This window comes from Zalophus californianus, chromosome 14 (genome assembly GCF_009762305.2).
Source record: "Zalophus californianus isolate mZalCal1 chromosome 14, mZalCal1.pri.v2, whole genome shotgun sequence".
Lineage (NCBI taxonomy): Eukaryota > Metazoa > Chordata > Mammalia > Carnivora > Otariidae > Zalophus > Zalophus californianus.
Window position 1 is genome coordinate 23,326,716 of NC_045608.1, and position 21,338 is coordinate 23,348,053.

Genomic DNA, 21,338 nt, shown 5'->3' on the forward strand with positions numbered 1-21,338 from the left:
CCCTGGGATCATGACCTGAGCTGAAGGCAGACACTTAACGACTGAGCCACCCAGGCGCCCACCTTTGTGTACTTTTAAACATTTTACGTGCTCTCTCTCTCTCTAAAATAAATACATAAATGAATAAAATCTTAAAAAAATATTTAGGCTAATTCCTGATTTTGCTATTATAGATAGTGTTATAATAAATACTTTTGTATGTATGACAGAATTTTCTTTGTTTTCTAAAGGATATAGTATCAGGAGTGAAATGTACAGAACCTGAAAATTTGTATAGCTCTTGAATGAGTATTACCAAATCATTTTCCAGAAGGTTTCCAGCTTCTCTACCTCTTCAGGATGGATTTTCTGACAATGACAACTGTTAAAAAATCTGGCTGTCTTGAGAAAAGTAAACTACTTGTCACCAGCTGTGTTCAAGTATAGATATATATTGTGTTCAAGATAGGGTATAGATGATTATCTTCAGGGTGTTGCAAGAGAAAATCATGATTTAGGAGAAAAGTTAAACTAGTTTGACCTCTGAGATCCCTTCCATGCTAAGATTCTCTGGGATATTTTCAAAATTCCTATCGAGAGTAATGCCTTGCTAAGCACTGTGAGGAAAACAATGACATACAAAATATAGTTTCTACATTTGGAAACTCTGGCTGAAGAGAAAATACTTACATAATGTAATGAGAAATAATAGTGGAGAGTGTATGAATGACAGAATAATAATAACTAACAGCAGAGCATTGTTCTCAGGGTTTTACATGTATTATCACTTTTAATCTTCCCAGCTATTTTATGAAGTAGATTCTATTATTATCCTGATTTTATAAATGAGGAACACAGACTTAGAGAAATTAGCCAAAGGCTACATACACAGTGAATAAGTAGCAGGGCCAGGATTCAGATTAAGGTGGTTGGACTTCAAAGCCTGTGTTATTACAATACAGAAATAGGATAAGTTGGCACTGATTTTATGGATGAATTATATTTTGATTGGCAGAAATCAAGGCAGAGGATGTTCCAAGCAAGTTGGAAAGTATAGTATAGTATAGAACTTCTGTCTCTATGACTTGTAATTCCAATACTGAACTTTCCATACCTTTCCCTGTATTCTATGGCTTTGCTGCAATCTCTACGTTTGGTAACCTCTAACTCAAAGATTTCTTAAAACTTTTTTACATCATAAAATTTTCTATTAAAATAGAAAGTCTAAGGGCACCTGGGTGGCTCAGTCATTCAGCATCTGACTTCGGCTCAGGTCATGATCCCAGGGTCCTGGGATTGAGCCCCGCATTGGGCTCCCTGCTCCACGGGAAGCCTGCTTCTCCCTCTCCTGCTCCCCCTGCTTGTGTTCCCTCTCTCGCTGTGTCTCTCTCAGTCAAATAAATAAATAAAATCTAAAAAAATAAAATAAAAAGTCTACAAAATCTTGACTCCAACAACTTATACTCCTTTTTCACCAGTGATCTGTAGTAAAGAAAATTTAACATATCATATTGTTGTGAGACTATTGTAAGATTGAAAAAAAAAGATTTTAATCCAATTTTCTTTTTCAGGTTATTCCTTATCTCAGTCACAGAAAGAGAAATATAAAAAATTTCACCCATAGTTGGAGTTATTAAGTATTTGTACTATTTTCTGGTATGATCCTTAAGATCCAAGGAATTGGGGCACCTGGGTGGCTCAGTCATTAAGCGTCTGCCTTCGGCTCGGGTCATGATCCCAGGGTCCTGGGATCGAGCCCTGCATTGGGCTCTCTGCTCAGTGGGAGGCCTGCTTCTCCCTCTCCCACTCCCCCTGCTCGTGTTCCCTCTCTTGCTGTCTCTTTCTCTGTCAAATAAATAAATAAAATCTTTAAAATTAAAAAAAAATGATCCAAGGAATGATGTAAAAGTGAGATCATAATTTGACAATAAGTCCAGAAACTATAAAAGCACACAGATTTGAAATTTAAAAATTCTTAAGTTATGAGAACTCTTAAAACCTAACTCCACTTGGACACAGAACCCAAGTAGGAGACCAAGGAATCATAGGACAAAACAGAGTTACGTAGAACTGTCTGGAAAACCCTATCCTAAATGTGTCCTTATCATTTTATCTACCTCTGCAACACCTTCAGGACAGGTCTTCATTCCTAATAGGGATGGTTTGGGCTAAGATCTAGCTAGTAAGGCCACACAAACACAATGGCACCAGTATTCTGGAAAGTTGGGCCTGTTTTCTCTGTTGTGGTCAACTGGATGGATAGCAATAGACATATGTACTAGAGAGAGACCCCTGGGCAGGCTTCTTTAAAGAACTCACTATATGGTGACAGTCAGCACATATTCTGGAATTGGATGTGGAATCTTTTTTTTTTTAAAGATTTTATTTATTTATTTGACAGAGAGAGACACAGCTAGAGGGGACACAAGCAGGGGGAGTGGGAGAGGGAGAAGCAGCCTTCCCACGGAGCAGGGAGCTGGACTCAGGGCTTGATCCTAGGACCCCGGGATCATGACCTGAGCCGAAGGCAGATGCTTAATGACTGAGCCACCCAGGTGCCCCTGATGTGGAATCTTATTTAAATTTTATTCTAAATTTAAAGGCCGAGGGAAAAGTACTTCTTTCTAATAGAGATAATTAACTCCAGCCCCTTAAAAGACTAGTAATTACTGACATATACAGATAGCTATAAAAAATGGAGGGCTAATGTTGCCCACATCTACTTTAGAGACCGATGGCCCTAGTTTATTAAACCATTATAGCTGTTTTGGAATTCAAATTTTTATCAGTTTTTCAGATAGGGGGTCATATGCCATAATTTTCTAATTTTCTGAGCTCCTTATGAGTCTGTACCTCCATGTTAGAAAGAGTTGCTAGACACTCTGTACACATCTCTTCTAGTCCTTCCTTTGTACCTAGTAATCTTGATCCAGCATGGTATATTTTCTCATCTGTGACACATTAATTTAACTGATGCATAAATAATTCATACAAATGATGTTTTTTGAGAATGAGCTAAAGGCAGAAAACTTTTTTAATATAACAGCCATAAGTATTTCTTTTTTTTCTTTTAGAGATTTATTCATTCATTTGAGAGAGAGAGAGATTATGCACGTGAGCAGGGGGAGGGGCAGAGGCAGAGGAAGAGGGAGAGAATCCTCAGGCAGACTGCTGAGTGTGGAGCCTGACTTGGGGCTTGATCCCAGGACTTTGAGACCATGACGTGAGCCAAAACCAAGTATTGGATGCTTAACCAATCAAGCCGCCCAGGTGCCCCCAGCCACGAGTATGTCTTTTTTTTTTTTTTAAGATTTTATTTATTTATTTGAGAGAGAGAGAGAATGAGAGATAGAGAGCACGAGAGGGAAGAGGGTCAGAGGGAGAAGCAGACTCCCTGCCGAGCAGGGAGCCCGATGTGGGACTCGATCCCGGGACTCCAGGATCATGACCTGAGCCGAAGGCAGTCGCTTAACCAACTGAGCCACCCAGGCGCCCCGCCACCAGTATGTCTTAAAAACCAGTTCAATAGTTTAACATTTTGTCTAGGTACAATGAACATTTTTGGATGCATTTTTTTTCCTGTGTGAAACCCATTTTTCACCCTTTTGTGCTGACACATTTGATTAGTGCAAATGATTCGTTTTTGAGAAATTAGAATATAAAGTACAATTAGTGCCAAAGTAAATGGTACCATTTAAGTGTGGGCTAGAAAGATATTTTCTGAATTCCTTAGAATTGCTTTGTATCCCAGCCAATGGATTGAAACTAGAGACTTTTTGTTCAGAACCTATATTCTCCTTCTAAACTCTGAACTGAAGTTTTGCATTTTGCAAGTATAGTCTGATGATTTTCATAGCATCACATCTCATGAAGCATATATGCTTTGTTTGATACAATGTAGTGTTGGCAAGGATATCTTAGATTCTTGGAAGTGGAGTTGATTGTTGAAAACGTTGGAGAAGGCACATTATCTACAGAAAATATTCAGACTTAAAAACCACACATCATTCTCTATCATGGGGTTAGTCCTTTCCACAAAGTTTCTCTTTGTCAAATAGGAAAATTTTTTCAATTAATTTTTGTTTTGCATTATAGAATGTAATTCTTATCCTCTGCTAACCATGCAAAGAGGAATGAAAGTTGGTTGAATTTCCCACAGTCCTTTAAGTCATTTCTTTTTTTTTTAATATAGACCATTCTATAACACATCAGAGAGTTATTTCTAGTGGGAAGGAACACACTGATGATCTGTGTATGTTTCATTTATATAAAGAAATAAAGAGTATATTGGTATTTATTATAGCAGAAGAAAAGTTGAGCATAGTGAGTAGCCTGAGGTAGGAATATTTTGGATGTACTATTATTAAATCCTAGCATTAAAAGAAATGTTTTGTTAAAAAAAAACACAATGACAGAGTAAGACTGAGAATGTTCTGTTTGTTTAAAAAAAAAGATACTCCTAATAGTCTGAAATAATACAATGTTATCATTATACTAAAACCATTAAACTAAAACTATATTAGGTTCTATTTAAATTAGGATTTTTTTTCTCTTCCCGTAAGTGGCCTCAGGTGATCTCTAAAATAGTTCATTATTCACTTGACCCAGAAAACCCTACAAAATCATGCAAATCAAGAGGTTCAAATCTTTGTGTTCACTTTAAGAACACAAGTGAAACTGCCCAGGCCATCAAGGGTATGCATATCCAAAAAGCCACCAAGTATCTGAAAGATATCTCTTTACAGAAGCAATGTGTGCCATTCCTTCACTACAATGGTAGAGTTGGTACGTGTGCCCAGGTCAAACAGTGGAGCTGGACACAGGGTTGGTAACCCAAAAAGTGCTGAATTTTTGCTGCATATGCTTAAAAATGCGAAGAGTAATTCTGAACTTAAAGGGTTTAGATGTAGATTCCCTGATCATTAAGCACATCCAGGAGAACAAAGCCCCCAAGATATGGCATAGAATTTACAGGGTTCCTGGTCAGATTAACACATACATGAGCTCTCCCTGCCACATTGAAATGATCCTTACTGAAAAAGAGCAGATTGTTTCTAAACCAGAGAGGAGGTTGCAAAGAAGAAAAAGATATCCCAGAAGAAACTGAAGAAACAATATAGCTCAGGAGTAAATTCTACATAAAATAAATGCAAGTAAAAGTAAAAAAAAAAAAAAAAATTTTTTTTTCCAAGTGAAGACTGTTGAGATTTAGTCAATTGTACATTGAAAAAAATATAATGATAATGTTACTTAATTATCTAGAATGATATTCTTTTGGCCGATTTTTCTAATACTTGTTATATGTGCTTTTAGTTTTCCATTTGAGGCTAAATTGTCTATTGATAAACAGATGAGATTATGGTTTGTAACAAATCCAGGCATTGTAGGGTGAGTAATTTTTAGCATTTATATTAGGGTCTCAAAACTGAGATCTTAAGACTTCAGAAGCCTGGTACTTCAGACAGTGGTAAAGAAGAATTAGAAATAGGGGCACCTGGGTGGTGCAGTCGGTTGAGTGCCCACCTCTTGGTTTCGGCTCAGGTCGTGATCTCAGGGTTGTTGAGATTGAGCTCAGTGCAGAGTCTTCTTCAGATTCTCTCTCCCTCTTCCCCTCCCCCTCCCACTCAATGCTCTCTCTCTCTCTCAAGTGAATAAATCTTTAAAAGAAAAAAAGAACTAGAAATGAAGTTATATGTATATATTTTGTGAAGCCATGACCTCAAATTTGCTTCTTCCTGCATGATGGAGGGATCCTCCTTTGATAATCAAATTTAGAACAAGAAGAAACTTTATACCTAATGGCACTATTTTGATACTTAAACAAGTCTACATGAAGCTCGTTGTGAAGAAAGCTTAAAATAATATTCTAAAATATTCTAATTGTAAGTTATCAACATTTAATTCAGTAACAAATTTATATGGAAGCCTATCATGCATGAGTCATTGTACATAGTAGTGTACACAAATAGGCCAAATCCCTGATTCAAACTGCTTGGGAAAAATAACACATAAACAAATAGCTGTTATATACATAATAATATCATCATTTATTAAGTGCCTACAGAGGGCTAAATATGCATCGTTTCAACTAATCCCAACAATAACTTAGCATAACATTTTATAGCTGAAGAAATGGAAGTGCATAGACATTAATTAGGATATCCAAAGTTGCCTGACTACAAACCATCAGAATCAGTATTTGAATCTGGGTTTCTCTGGCTTCAAAGCTCATACTCAATCCATTAAATCTTTTTATTTTTTTTTAAGATTTATTTATTTTAGAGAGAGAGAGTAGGGGGAGAGACGGAGGGAGAGGGAGAGAATCTCAAGCAGAGTCCCTGCTGAGGGTGGAGCCCGATGTGGGGCTCAATCTCACAACCCTTGAGCCAAAACCAAGAGTCAGCACTCAATTGACTTGTCACCCAGGCGCCCCTCAATCCATTAAATCTTACATTCATTCATAAAAGAGAGAATGTGAAAAATCTCACAGGACAACAGAAATCCAATAGAATGATCAAATTCCACTTTTAGTCATAAAGGAATAAAGTTAATAGACTTATCCTAGTGTAAACAACTAGGAAACTGGGAAAATATATGAAGCAACTGTTTTCAGACAACAGAAAGTGTAGAGCTGTGATCCCTGAGAGAAGAAAAACAGGATGAGCCTTAAAATTGGCCTGGCTTTCTGTCAGGAGGTACTTTTAGGACCACCTCCACAGAGAGGGAGGCAGAAATGGCAGTCTTGCTGAGTTGAAGACACAGAGATTGGAGTTTGAGGAAGCTGAAGCAGTTGGGAACAGAATGTCAGAAGGATGGGACCTATAAAGAGAAAGAGCTCTAGAAATTGGCATAGGGATCCCCTGAGTCTTTGGTTGAATCTTCAGTTTCTCAAGTGTGGTTAGAAATTCTATAAGGTTGGACAAAGAAAACTGTTTTCTCCCCAGGTGTAAACTAGACAATTCCTAGAGCTGTCACAGGGCTGGGAAATGTTCGTAAAATTACCAGTTACATGGAAAGACTGTGTTGAACACCTGGAGTATTCAGTAGGGACTCGAGAAGGGTATGCCTTAGCAGTAGAACTAAACCAACCCTTTAATGAAGGTCTCCAAAATTAATTTTAACAGCTTAAAAATAAGCCTTGAAAGGATCAAACTTATTTGCCTGCCAAAATGAAATTCAACACTTTTTTAAAAAGATTTATTTATATATTTGAGGAAGAGAGAGAGAGGTGCGAGTGGGGGGGAGGGGCAGAGGGAGAGAATCTTCAAGTAGACTCCCCACTGAGTTCAGACCCCCCCCCAATCTCACGACCCCTGAGACCACGACCTGAGCTGAAACCAAGAGTTGGATGCTTAAGTGACTGCACCACCCAGGTGCCCCCAAAATTCAACACTTTTTAGAGGAAGACAACTAAATCCAAACACTCAACTATGTAAAATTCTTACTGTCCAGAATCCAGTAAAACTTTATTGACATGTAAAGCAGAAAGAAACATTCTTTTTAAAAGTAACATCTACGCCCAATGTGGGACTTGAACTCATGATGCCAAGATTAAGCATTGCAAGCTTTTCTGACTGAGCCAGCCAGGTGCCCCAGAAAATTGACCTATAACCAAAGAAAATCAGTCAGTTAGAAGACCCAGAAATGTCAGCAGTGATAAAATTAGTAGATAAGGACTTTAGGGGCGCCTGGGTGGCTCAGTCGTTAAGCGTCTGCCTTCGGCTCAGGTCATGGTTCCGGGGTCCTGGGATCGAGCCCCACATTGGGCTCCCTGCTCTGCAGGAAGCCTGCTTCTCCCTCTCCCACTCCTCCTGCTTGTGTTCCCTCTCTCGCTGTGTCTCTCTCTGTCAAATAAATAAGTAAAATATTTTTTTAAAGAAATTAGTAGATAAGGACTTTAGAACAGCTATTATACCAAATGCTTTATTTGTAATGTCCAAAAACTGGACATTGCATGTTCCTTAATGGAGGAATGGATAAACTTACAAAGAAACAAGCTGTTAATACATGCAACGATGTGGGTCAATTGCAAATACATTATGCTAAGTGAAAGAAGCCAGAATCAAAAGACTACATACTGTATGATTCTATTTATACATTTTTTTTAGTGTTTAACATATAAAATTTATTTTATTTATACATTTTTCTTTCTTTAACAGCTTTATTGGGATATAATTAATGTATTATGCAATTTGTCCATTTAAAGTGTACAATTGAGTGTCGTTAGTATATACACAGACTTGTGCAACCATTGCCACAGTCTTAGAACATTTTCATCATCTCAAAAAGAAACCCCAAACCTTTAGTTATCACTTCCATATTTCTCCATTTCTCCTCTCTCCCAAGTCCTAAGCAATCATTAATCTATTTTCTGACTCTGTAGATTTGCCTATTGGATATTTTATATAAATGGAGTCATACAATGTGTAGTTTTTTTGTGACTGGCTTCTTTCACTTAGGATTATGTCTTCAAAGTTCATCCATGTTGTAGCCTATATAAGTACTTCATTACTTTTTTGCGGTGAATAATGTTCCATTGTATGGAAATACCACATATTGTGCCCATTCATCAGTAATGGACATTTGGGTTGTTTCTACCTTTTGACTGTTATGAATAATGCTACTATAACATTCATATACAAGTTATTTTTGAACACCTATTTTCAATTCTCTTGGGTATATACCTAAGAGTGCCATTGTTAGGTCGTATGGTAACTCTATGTTTAAATATTTGAAAAACTCCAAAACTGTCTTCTAAAGTGGCTGTATCATTTTACATTCCCACCAGCAGTGTATAAGAGTTCCAATTTTGGGCGCCTGGGTGGCTCAGGTGGTTAAGCAACAACTGCCTTCGGCTCAGGTCATGATCCTGGAGTCCCGGGATTGAGTCCCGCATCGGGCTCCCTGCTCAGCAGGGAGTCTGCTTCTCCCTCTGACCCTCTTCCCTCTCATGCTCTCTCTCATGCTCTCTCTTTCAAATAAATAAATAAAATCTTTAAAAAAAAAAGAGTTCCAATTTTCCTTATATTTTTACCAACACTTATCATCTTACTTTTTGATTCTAGCCATTCTAATGGGTATGAAGTAAGTAGTATATTATGGTGGTTTTGATTTGCATTTTTCTAATGACAGATGTCAAGCATATTTTCGTGTGCTTATTGTCCATTTATATATCTTCCATGGAGAAATGTTTATTCAGATCTTTTGCCCACCTTAAAGTTAGATTGTTTTTTTATTGTTGAGGTTAAGAATTCTTTATTTTTTCTGGGTCTAATTATCAGGTATATGATTTGCAAATATTTTCTCCCCTTCTGAGGGTTGTATTTTCACTTTCTTGATGGTGTCCTTTGAAGCACAAATGGCTTTTAATTTTGATCCATTTAATGGATCCATTTAGTTTGGATCCATTATCCATTTTTCTTTTGTTACCTATGCTGTGTGTGTGTGAGTGTGAGTCATATCTAAGAATTATTTGCCAAATCCGAGGTCATGAAGATTTATATCCCTCTATTTTCTTGTTAGAGTTTTATGGTCTTAGTTCTTATATTTAGATCTTTGATTCACTTCAAGTGAATTTTTACATATGGTATGAAGTAATGATCTGACATTTTTTTATATGTGGATATCCAGCTGTCCCAACACCATTTATTCAAAAGACGATTCTTTCCTTCTAAAATGGCCCTAGTGCTCTTGTCAAAAATCAGTTTGACCATAGACACATGGCTTTATTTCTGGACTCCCAATTATATTCCATTAGTCTATATGGCTGTCTTTGTGCCATTACCACACTGTCTTGATTACAATGAGTTTTTTTTTTTAAGATTTTACTTATTTATTTGACAGGGAGAGAGGGAGAGAACCAGAGAACACAAGCAGGGGGAATGGCAGAGGGAGGGGAGAAGCAGGCTCCCTGCTGAGCAGGGAGCTGGACGTGGGGCTCCACCCCAGGACCCTGGGATCATGCCCTGAGCTGAAGGCAGATGCTTAAATGACTGAGCCACCCAAGTGCCCCAATTACCATTGTTTTGTAGTAAGTTTTCAATCAGGTATGAGTCCTCCTACTTCATTCTTTTTCAAGATTGTTTTGGCTATTGAGTCCTTTGCAATTTCATATGAATTTTAGAATTGTTTAAATTTTCAAATCAGAAATTTGTCATTTTCTACAAAGAAGTCAACTGGAATTCATAGACTACATTGAATCTCTAGATCAGTTTAGGGATTATTGACATCTTAACAATACTAAGCTATTCTTGATCCATGAACATGGGATATTTTCCCATTTATTTAGATTTTCCCCAATTTTTCAGCAATGTTTTATAGTTTTCAGAGTATAAGTTGTACATTTGTTTTGTTAAATTTATTCCTAAGTATTTTATTCTTTTGATGCTATAGTGCATGTAATTGGTTTTTCTTCATTTCATTTTTGGATTGTTCATTGCAAGTGTATAGAAATGCAATTGAATTTCGTATATTGATTTTGTATCCTGCAACCTTGCTATGATGGTTAATTTTATATGTCAAGGATATTTGGAGGATGTTTTTTGATGAGATTAACATTTAAATAGGTGAACTTTGAATAAAGCAGATTGGCCTTTATGATGTGAGTTTGCCTCAACCAATCAGTTAAAGGCCTGAATAGAACAAAAAGACCACACACCCAAGCAAGAGGTAATTCTCTGCAGACTGCCTTCAGACTTCATCTGTACCATAGGCCCTCCTGAGTCTGCAGGTTGCTAGTCTTCTGACTAGACTTGCTTCATTGGTTCTTGGGTCGCAAGACTGCCAGCCCATAGGGCAGATTCTAGATTTGCCAGGCTCCATAATCGTCTGAGTCAACTCCTTATAAAAATTTCTCTATATACATATACACATCCTATTCTGTTTCTCTGGAGAACTCCCAACTAATATACTCACTGAACTTGTTAGTTCTAATAGTAATGGATTCCTTAGGATTTTCTATATATAAGACCGTGTAATAGAAATAGATACACTTTTACTTCTTCCTTTTTTTTTTAAGATTTTATTTATTTATTTTATTTGAGAGAGATAGAGAGAGCTCGGGGGGGGGGGCAAAGGGAAAGAGGGAGAGAGAGAATCTCAGGCAGACTCTGTGTTGAGCACAGAGCCTGATGTGGGGCTTGATCCCACGACCCAGAGATCATGACCTGAGCTGAAATCAAGAGTCAGATGCATAACTCACCGAGCCACCCAGGCACCCCTACTTCTTCCTTTCTAACCTGGATGCCTTTTATATCTTTTAGTTATCTAATTGCCCTGGCTAGAATTTCCATTACAATCTTGAACAGAAATGGTCAGAGTGGACATTCTTGTTTTGTTCCTGATCTTAAAGGGTGAAGCATCAAGTCTTTCACCAATAGGTATGTTACTGAGTATGATTTTTTTGTAGATGCCCTATGTTGCGTTAGTTCCTTTCTATTCGTAGTTTCTTGAGTGTTTTTTTTTAATCATGAAAAGCTGTTGGATTTTAAGTGCTTTTTCTGCATCTATTGACATCATGTGATTTTTGTTTTTTATTCTTTTGATATGATGTATTGAATTAATCGATTTTCAGACATTAAACTAAGCTTACATTTCTGGGAAAAATTCTACTTGGTCACAGGGTATATATGTATATTATATATATAAAGATAAATATATGTATATAAATTTATATATATAATATATACAAATAAGTATATGTATGTATATTTATATATGTGTATATATATATGTGTGTGTATATATATATTTATGTTCCTGAATTTAGTATGCTAATATTTTGTTGAGGACTTTTATGTTCATATGTATAAGCGATATTAATCTATAGCTTTCTTTTCTTCTGATGTCTTTTTCAGTTTTGGTATCAGGGTAACACTGGCCTCATAAAATGAGTTTGGAAGTGTTCACTCCTCGTCTACTTTTTGGAGGAGTTTGTGAAGAGCTGGTATTAATTCTTTAAATGTTTGGTAGAATTCAGTGGCTATCTGGGGCTGGGCTTTTCTTTGTGAGTAGGTTTCTTTTCTTTCTTTCTTTCTTTCATTCATTCTTTCTTTCCTTCATTCTTTCTTTCCTTCTTGCCTTTTTTTTTTTGGCTATTAATTCAATCTCTTCACTTGTTATAGACTTACTCAGATTTTCTATTTCTTCTTGAGTCAGTTTTGGTAGTTTGTGTCTTTCTAGGAATTTTCCATTTAATCTATGTTATCTATTTATTGATGTATAACTGTTCCTAGTATTCCTTTATGCTTTTTATATTTTGATAAAGTCTGTAGTAATGTTTCCTCTTTTATTTCAGACTCTAGTAATTTGTGTCTTCTGTTTTGTTTTCTTGGTCAATCTGGATAATGGTTTATCAAATCTGCTGATCTTTCAAAGAACCAGCTTATGCCTTCATCAATTTTCTCTGTTGTTTTTGTATTCTCCATTTTATAAGTTTCCAATATAATCTTTATTATTTCCTTTCTTCTGCCTGTTTTAGATTTAGTTTACACTTTTTCTAGTGTCTTAAGGTGGAAATTTAGGTTATTTGAGATCTTTCTTCTTTCATAATGTAGGCATTTACACTTATAAAATTCCCTCTAAGCACTGCTCTAGCAGTTTTTTTTATGTTGTGTTTTCATTTTTATTCATCTTGAAGTATTTTCTGATTTCTCTTTTGATTTCTTCTTTGACCCATTGGTTATTTAGGAGCATGTTGTTTAATTTCTACATGTTTGTGAGTTTCCTCAATTCTATTTTATTCTTGATTTCTAATTTTATTCCATTGTGGACAGAGAACATACTTTCTATTATTCTTTTAAATATATTGAGGTTTGTTTTATGCTTTAACATATGATCTATGCTGGAGAATGTTCCATGTGCACTTGGGAAGAATGTATATTCTGCTGTTATTGGGTATAGTGTTCTATAGATATATTAGGTCTAGTTGGTTTATACTATTTGTTCAGGTCTTTTATTTCCTTGTTAATCTTCTGCCTAGCTGTCCTCTTCATTATTGAAATTGGGGTGTTGAAGTCTCCAACTGTTGTTGTTGAATTGCCTTTTCTTCCCTTCATTTCTATCAGTTTTTGCTTCATATAATTTTGTGTTCTATTATTAGATGTATATGTTTAGAATTATTTTATCTTCTTGATGGATTGGCCCTTTTATCATTATAAAATGTCCCTTATCTCCATTAACAAGTTTAATGCATTCACATTAAGGTTATTATTGATAGAGTTGGGTTTATGACCTACGTTTTACTTTTTGTTTTCCATGTGTTTCAGTGTTTTTGTTACTCTATTCCTCTTTTACTGCTTTCTTTTTCATTGGGTGAATATTTTTAATGAGGTATTTAAATTTCTTCAGGTTTTTTTTTTTTTTTACTATTTATATGTATATTTTATAGGTTGCTTTGGGGCTTATCATATACATCTTAACTCATCAAAATAAGTTTCAGGTTTATGCTAGTTTAATTCCAGGGAGGTGTAGCAATGTTATTTCTATATAGTTCTATTCTCCCCCGCTGGCCCCATTTATGTGGTATTATTGTTATACATATTACATTTATTAATGTTACAAACCCAACAATACATTGCTATAATTATTACTTTATCATTTGTAGTCATTTCCTTAGCCCAATACAGCTTTGCTCCCACTCACCTGCTTTGTGTTGATATTGTCAAATATATTACATTTCTTTATACTATAGGTTGAAGAATACATTACATACATATTTTATACAATTGGTTTTTAAATCAGTTAAGAGAAGGAGAAAAATATGCTTTTATACTGCTTTTTATTTATTATTTTTATACTGCTATTTATTTATTTATTTATTTTATTTATTTATTTTTTAAGTAATCTCTCAACCCAACATGGGGCTCAAACCCACAACCCCAGGATCAAGAGCTGCATGCTCCACTGATTGAGCAAGCCAGGCGCCCTTATACTGCCTTTTATAATTATATAATTACCAATACCATTTCATTGTCCTTTGTTTTTTCGTGGCAATTTTTTAAAAAGATTTTATTTATTTATTTGACAGAGAGAGACACAGCGAGAAAGGGAACTCAAGCAGGGGGAGTGGGAGAGGGAGAAGCAGGCTTCCTGTGGAGCAGGGAGCCTGATGCAGGGCTTGATCCCAGGGCCCTGGGATCATGACCTGAGCTGAAGGCAGACGCTTAACAACTGAGCCACCCAGGCACCCCTTTTCATGGCAATTTAAATTACCATCTGGAGTCACTTGCTTTCAACCTGAAGCATTTTCTATAGTATTTCTTGTAAGATGAGTCTGCTGGCAACAAATTCCCTCGGTTTTTGTTCATCTGGGAATGTTTTTACTTACATTTATATATACATATAAATATATATTTTAAAGATGGCTTTGCTTGATATAGGATTCTTGGTTGACAGTTTTTCTTTGAACACTTTGATTATGTTATCCTATTGCCTAACTGGCCTCCATTGTTTCTGCTGAGAAGTCAGCTGTTAACCTTATTGGGGTTCCCTTGTAAGTGATGAGTTGTTTTCTTTTGTTGTTGTTAAGATTTTTGCCGTGTCTTTGGCTTTTAGCATTTTTATTTTGATGTTTCTGTTTGTGGTTCTCTCTGCACTTTTCTTACTTGTAATTTGTTGAACTTTCTGAATGTATACATTAGTGTTTTTCAATAAATTTGGGCAAGTTTTCAGTCATTATTTCTTTAAATATTTATTTCTCACTCTTCTCTCCTGGTACTTTCATTATGTGTATGTTGGTGCACTTAAAGTTCTCCCACATTTCTTTGAGGCCCTTGTCATTTTCTTTTTTTCTTTCTTATTTTTTTTTATAGGGATAGATTCCCAGAGGGGATTTTCCTGTTGTTGTTTTTTTAAAGACTTTATTTATTTGAGAGAGAAAGAGAGAGAGAGCAAGCACAAGTGGGCAGAGGGGAAAAGGGAGAGGGAGTGGGGAAGCAGACTCCTTGCTGAGCACAGAGCCAGACGCAGGTCTCAATCCCAGAACCCTGAGATCATGACCTCAGCCGAAGGCAGATGCTTAACCAACTGAGCCCCCCAGGAGCCCCTCTTGTCATTTTTCTTTATTCTTTTTTCTCTCTGGTTTTTGGATTACATAATTTTTATCTATCTATCTTTAATTTTGATAAATCTTTCTTCTGTCAACTCAAATCTATTGTTGAACCTCTCTAGCGAATTTTCCATTTCAATTCTTTTCAAATCCAGAATTTCCATTCAGTACTTTCTGTAATTTCTATCTCTTTATTGATATTCTCTATTGGATATGACATTGTCATCACCTTCCTTTATTTCTTTAATTGATGGCTTCCTGTAATTCTTTGATAATATATATAATGGGTACTTTGAAGTCCTTGTCTGTTAAATTTGATATATGATTGCTTTCACAGGCATTGTCTGTTACTTGCTTTTTTCCCCCAGTGTATAGGTCGTACCTTCCTGTTTCTCTGAATGTCCCATAATTTTTTTTAACTGACATTTTAGGTAATGTAGCAACTCTGGTTTTGGACCTTCCCTTGCCTCCTGGCTCTTGTTATTGCTATTTCTTTGTTTAGTGACTCGCTGACTTATTTTAGTGAAATCTACTTCTCCCCTCTAGTATTAAGCCTCTGATGTTGCTATTCAGATAGTGTAGCCTTTTGGATACCCACAATTACCTTGATGGTTTTGTCAGGGATTTCTTGCTCTCTTTCCCTGACCTGGTGAGCTAGCTGGTGAGCTATTAAACTCAACTAATTGCTGGTGATTATTTTCAACAGTGTTCCAGGCATAAACTGCTCTAGAGACTAGTCCAATCAAATTTAGGCTCCTTTGAAAGGAGTTCCTGAGCTCAGTGTTTGAGATCTGTTCTTATTTCAGGAGGGCTTCTCCCACCTCTTATTTTGATTTTCTCCTGCAAACTAATTGGCCTACAGTTTAGCCTGTATCTCCAATGAATCTACCAATACCCTTTCAATTTCTTTTCAACACAACCTCTATTGTATTTAAGAGTGCCCTTTGCCTTGCATTTCTCTACATTCTGTTGCAAATAGTCACTTTCCTTGGGAAAAGTTAGGACATATCTGTTTTATTTCCTGCTTCTACCCCCTAGTAAAATCTCTAAGCCACAGCTCTGGAGCTGGGAGTGGGGACAATGGCTTACATCTCTCTGAGTGACAGTCCTGCTTTAGGAGCTGAGTGCTAGGTGGAGGTGAGGCATTAGACTCAGGTCTTCTCAATTTGTCTCTCCCTCAATTTGTGGGACCACTGTCTTATGAGCCAGGGCAACAGTGATTGGGTCCTTGGCAATCTCAGCAGTACTGTACCCAAATTAGAACCTCTGACCCCCCCCAGTGGGGGCTGAGTAGAAGAAAGGAGCTCTCAACTTTTGGTCACACTGACATAGAATTTAGTCTCAGCAATATATAGGTAGGACCAGGATGAGAAATGTGGATGTTCAGACCCTCTCATTGAAGATGTAAGGGAGAGGGAGCCATGTGGACTTGGCTATACCAATTTGGAGTGGAGTGAAGTCTCACTGAACCGGGAGGGTGGAGGGAGTGGTTTTGGTTCAAATACCACAGATTTGTTCTTACCAAATTTTAGTAAATTTTCTTGAATAGAGGTTTCTTCATTTGCTGTATGTCTTTGGGACCATTCTGAGACTTTAATTTTTTAAAAATATTTATTTATTTATTTATTTTAGAGAGAGAGAGAGAGAGAGCACAAGTGGGAGGGGCAGAGGGAGAGGGAGAGAGAATCTCAGGCAGACTCCATGCTGAGCATGGAACCCAATGCAGGGCTGAACCCCAGGACCCTGAGATCATGACCTGAGCTGAAACCAAGAGTTGGATGCTCAACTGACTGAGCTACCCAGGTACCCCCAGAGACTTTAATTTCTTTTTAGTTTTATCAGTTTTTCTGAGAAGCAGGTCTGTGGAGCTCCTCATACTGATGTGGCAGAAGTTGATCTCTCTTAAAACATTCTTACAAAGGCAAAAAAATTAATTTTAAAATATATGTATAATTATATATAATATATATAATTGGTTGCTCTGGGCAAAGAAAATGGATTAGTAAGTTCCAGAGCTGGGTGTGAAGTTTGGCTACAAAGGGGCATATTAACTTTTGGGGGTAATGGGGCTATTTTATAATTTTACTGTGCATACGTTTGTTAAAATTCAAAGAACTATACACTAAAAGGGATAGTTTTTACTGTATTTGAGTTATACCTCAATAAAACAAATCAGGAAAAGCTATGAAAAAGATGCTCAGTGATTTAAAGAAAAACATGAATATAATGAGAAAAATGAAAAAGTGTTTTAAAAGTGGGGACAGGGGCACCTGGGTGGCTCGGTTAAGTGTCTGCATTCAGCTCAGGTCATGATCCCAGGGTCCTAGAATCAAGCCCCATGTTGGGCTCCCTGCTCAGTGAGAAGCCTGCTTCTCCCTTTCCCTCTGCCTGCTGCTCCCCCTGCTTGTGCCCTCTCTCTCTCTCTGTCAATTAAATAAATAAAATCTAAAAAATAAATAATAAGATAAAAGTGGGGAAAAATAGACTGTAGAGTTTAAGAATACTATATCTGAAATTTAAAAATATCATTAGTGGGTTTAACAGCAGATTAGAATCTACAAAAGAATAGATCAGTGAACTTGAAGATTGGGGCAATAGAAAATATCTAAACTGAAGCATAGGGATGCCTGGGTGCCTCAGTCGTTAAGCGTCTGCCTTCAGCTCAGGGCATGATCCCAGAGTCCTGGGATCAAGCCCCACATCGGGCTCTCTGCTCCCCGGGAAGCCTGCTTCTCCCTCTCCTGCTCCCCCTGCTTGTGTTCCCTCTCTCACTGTGTCTCTCTCTGTCAAATAAATAAAATCTTTAAAAAAAACAAAACAAAACAAAACAAAAATGAAGCATAGAGGAAAAAAAACACAAACAAAATAGTGCCTCAGTGACTTGTGGAACAATATTAATCAGTCTAATCTATATGTGTCATTGGACTCCCCAAAAGTTAAGTGGAGGTTTGAAAATATAGTGACCATAAATTTTACAAATTTGATGAAAATTATAAACACATTTTTAGCAGAAAGAATACAAGCCATAAGACAATGGAATAACATCTTTTAACTTCTGAAAGGCAAAAACTTTCCACCTTGAATCTGTACCCAACAAAAATATACTTTAAAAATCAAAGTGAAAAAAAAGACATTTTTAGGCAAAAAAAAAAAAAAGGACAGAATTTGTTGTCAATAGACCAGTAATACAAGAAATATGAAAGAACTTCAAAGGGCACCTGGGTGCTGCAGTCAGTTAAGCATCTGACTCTTTTGGCTCAGGTTGTGATCTCTGGGTCTTGAGATCAAGCCCCTCATTGGGCTCCATGCTGAGCACAGAATCTGCTTAGAGTTTCTCTCTCTTTCTCCCTCTGCCTCTCCCTACCCCTCTCTCAAATAAATAAATAAATCTTTAATTTTTTTTTACATTCATTTGAGAGAGAGAGAGCAAGCAAAAGCACAAGCAGAGGGGAGGGTTAGAGGGAGAGGGAGAAGCAGACTCCCCGCTGAGCAGAGTGCCTGACACGGGGCTCAATCCCAAGACCCTGGGATCATGACCTGAGCTGAAGGCAGATGCTTAACCACCTGAGCCACCCAGGTGCCTCAATAAATAAATCTTAAAAAAAAAAAAAAGAACTTAAGTTGGAGGAAAATTATATGAGATGGATACTTGGTCCTATGTTAATATGTGGTTAAATTAAGAGCTTGTATCTTGTTTTTGAATTTCTTTAAAGACAGCTTAAAGCAAAAATAAAAATAATATATTATTGGATTTATAACATGTAGAAGAAAAATATATGACAATAAGAGGACAAGAGGCTGAAATGGGAGTACATTGTAAGTTTTTTGCTTGATGTGGCATAATGTTATTTGAAGGCTAATTCTGTAAATCAGATATGCATTTTATAGATTCTTAAAGAAATCATTAAAAAGTAGTATAATTAGTAAGTCAATGGATGAGATAAAATGAAAACTTTAAATATTCTTTTAAATGCTGAATCTAAAAAATGGCAAAAGAAAAGGAACTAAGAAGAGATGAGACAAATAGAAACAGAAAAGTGGTAGACTTAAACCCAGTCACATAGATAGTTTAATTAAAAGTAAGATATCTGAGCACTTCAATTAAAAGGCAGAGACTGTCAAATGAATAGACAAATGCTATTTATAAGAAACACACTTTATATATAAAGAACCAGATAACTTAAAAGTAAAAGCAATGGAAAAGGATATACCATATAAAGACTACTTGTTTGTTTGTTTGTTTTAAGATTTTACCTATTTATTTGAGAGAGAGAGCATGAGAGAGCAAGCACGAGCAGGGAGGGGGGTAGAGGGACAGGGAAAAGCAGACTTCTGCTGAGCAGGGAGCCCAAAGCAGGGCTCAATCCCAGGACCCTGGGATCATGACCAGAGCCAAAGGCAGACCCTTAACCTACTGAGCCACTCAGGTGCCACTATACAAAGACTACTTGTAAGAAAGCTGGAATGGCAATATTAATATCAGACAAGGCAGATTTTAGGATAAGGAATATTATCAGAGATAAAGATATCACAAAATAATAAAAGAGTCAATCTTAAATGTATATACAGTTCATAACAGAGTTTGAAAATACATGAATCAAAACCTGACAGAACTAAAGGAGAAATCAACAAATCAACAATTACAGTTGATGATTTCAGCACTCCTCTCTCAATGATAGAGCAAACAGAAAATTAGTAAGGGTATAGAAGACTTAATACACCATCAACTTGACCTCATTAACCTTACAAAACACTCTATCCAATAACTACAGAATACATATTCTTTTCAAGTGTTTGTAGAACCAAATTAGACCATAGTCTGGGTCATAAAACATGTTTCAGCAAATTTGAAAGGATTATAGTAATAAAGTATTTCTCTGACCACAGTGGAGTTATATTAAAAATCAATAATAAAAGTTGGGTATTCATCCTTTCTGATGGCTGAGTAATATTCCATTGTATATATGGACCACATCTTCTTTATCCATTCATCTGTTGAAGGGCATCTCGGCTCTTTCCACAGTTTGGCTATTGTGGACATTGCTGCTATGAACATTGGGGTGCATATGGCCCTTCTTTTCACTACAGCTGTGTCTTTGGGGTAAATACCCAGGAGTGCAATTGCTGGGTCATAGGGTAGCTCTATTTTTAATTTTTTGAGGCACCCCCACACTGTTTTCCAAAGTGGCTGTACCAACTTGCATTCCCACCAACAGTGTAAGAGGGTTCCCCTTTCTCCACAACCTCTCCAACTCTCCAAAGTTGTTTCTTTCCCTGTCCATTTTTGCCATTCTAACTGGTGTAAGGTGGTATCTCAATGTGGTTTTGATTTGAATTTCCCTGATGGCTAGTGATGATGAACATTTTTTCATGTGTCTGTTAGCCATTTGTATGTCTTCTTCAGAGAAGTGTCTTTTAATATCTTCTGCCCATTTTTTGACTTGATTATTTGTTTTTTGGGTGTTGAGTTTGAGAAGTTCTTTATAGATCTTGGATACCAGCCCTTTATCTGTAGTGTCATTTGCAAATATCTTCTCCCATTCTGTGGGTTGCCTCTTTGTTTTGTTGACTGTTTCCTTTGCTATGCAGAAGCTTTTTATCTTGATGAAGTCCCAAAAGTTCATTTTTGCTTTTGTTTCACTAGCTTTTGGAGATGTATCTTGAAAGAAGTTGCTGTGGGCGATGTCAAAGAGATTACTGCCTGTGTTCTCCTCTAGGATATTGATGGATTCCTCTCTCACAATGAGGTCTTTCATCCATTTTGAGTTTTTCTTTGTGTATGGTGTTAGAGAATGGTCGAGTATGGATGGGACTGGAGGAGATGATGCTAAGTGAAATAAGTCAAGCAGAGAAAGTCAATTGTCATATGGTTTCACTTATTTGTGGAACATAAGGAATAGCATGGAGGACATTAGGAGAAGGAAGGGAAAAATGAAGGGAGGGAAATCGGAGGGAGAGATGAACCATGAGAGACGATGAACTCTGAGAAACAAACAGGGTTTTAGAGGGGAGGGGGGTGGGGGGATGGGTTAGCCCGGTGATGGGTATTAAGGAAGGCACATATTGCATGGAGCACTAGGTGTTATATGAAAACAATGGATTGTGGATCACTACATCAAAAACTAATGATGTATTGTATGGTGACTAACATAACATAATAAAATAAAATAAAATAATAAAAAAATCAATAAAAATCAATAACAACACAAAATCTAGAAAATATTCTAAAATTTGGAAAATATTGAAAATATCAATACGTTTGATAAACTTCTAACTAGACTGACTAAGAAATAAAGAGAGAAGACACAAATTA

The 21,338-nt window shown here is 36.6% G+C and overlaps 1 protein-coding gene across 4 annotated transcripts in view; it reads left to right on the plus strand.

The window, feature by feature from the left end:
• Positions 1 to 21,338, plus strand: part of HORMAD2 (HORMA domain containing 2) — a 94,621-nt gene that overhangs the window by 42,904 nt on the left and 30,379 nt on the right. The window contains exon 12 of one of the 4 annotated variants that reach the window (XM_027575180.1): positions 11,241 to 11,329. The exons of the other annotated variants lie outside the window; for them this stretch is intronic. Coding sequence (XP_027430981.1) covers positions 11,241 to 11,261 — 21 coding nt within the window. The 3' untranslated portion in view covers positions 11,262 to 11,329. Of the gene's footprint in view, positions 1 to 11,240; positions 11,330 to 21,338 lie in introns of those variants that run through there. 4 annotated transcript variants of the gene reach the window in all.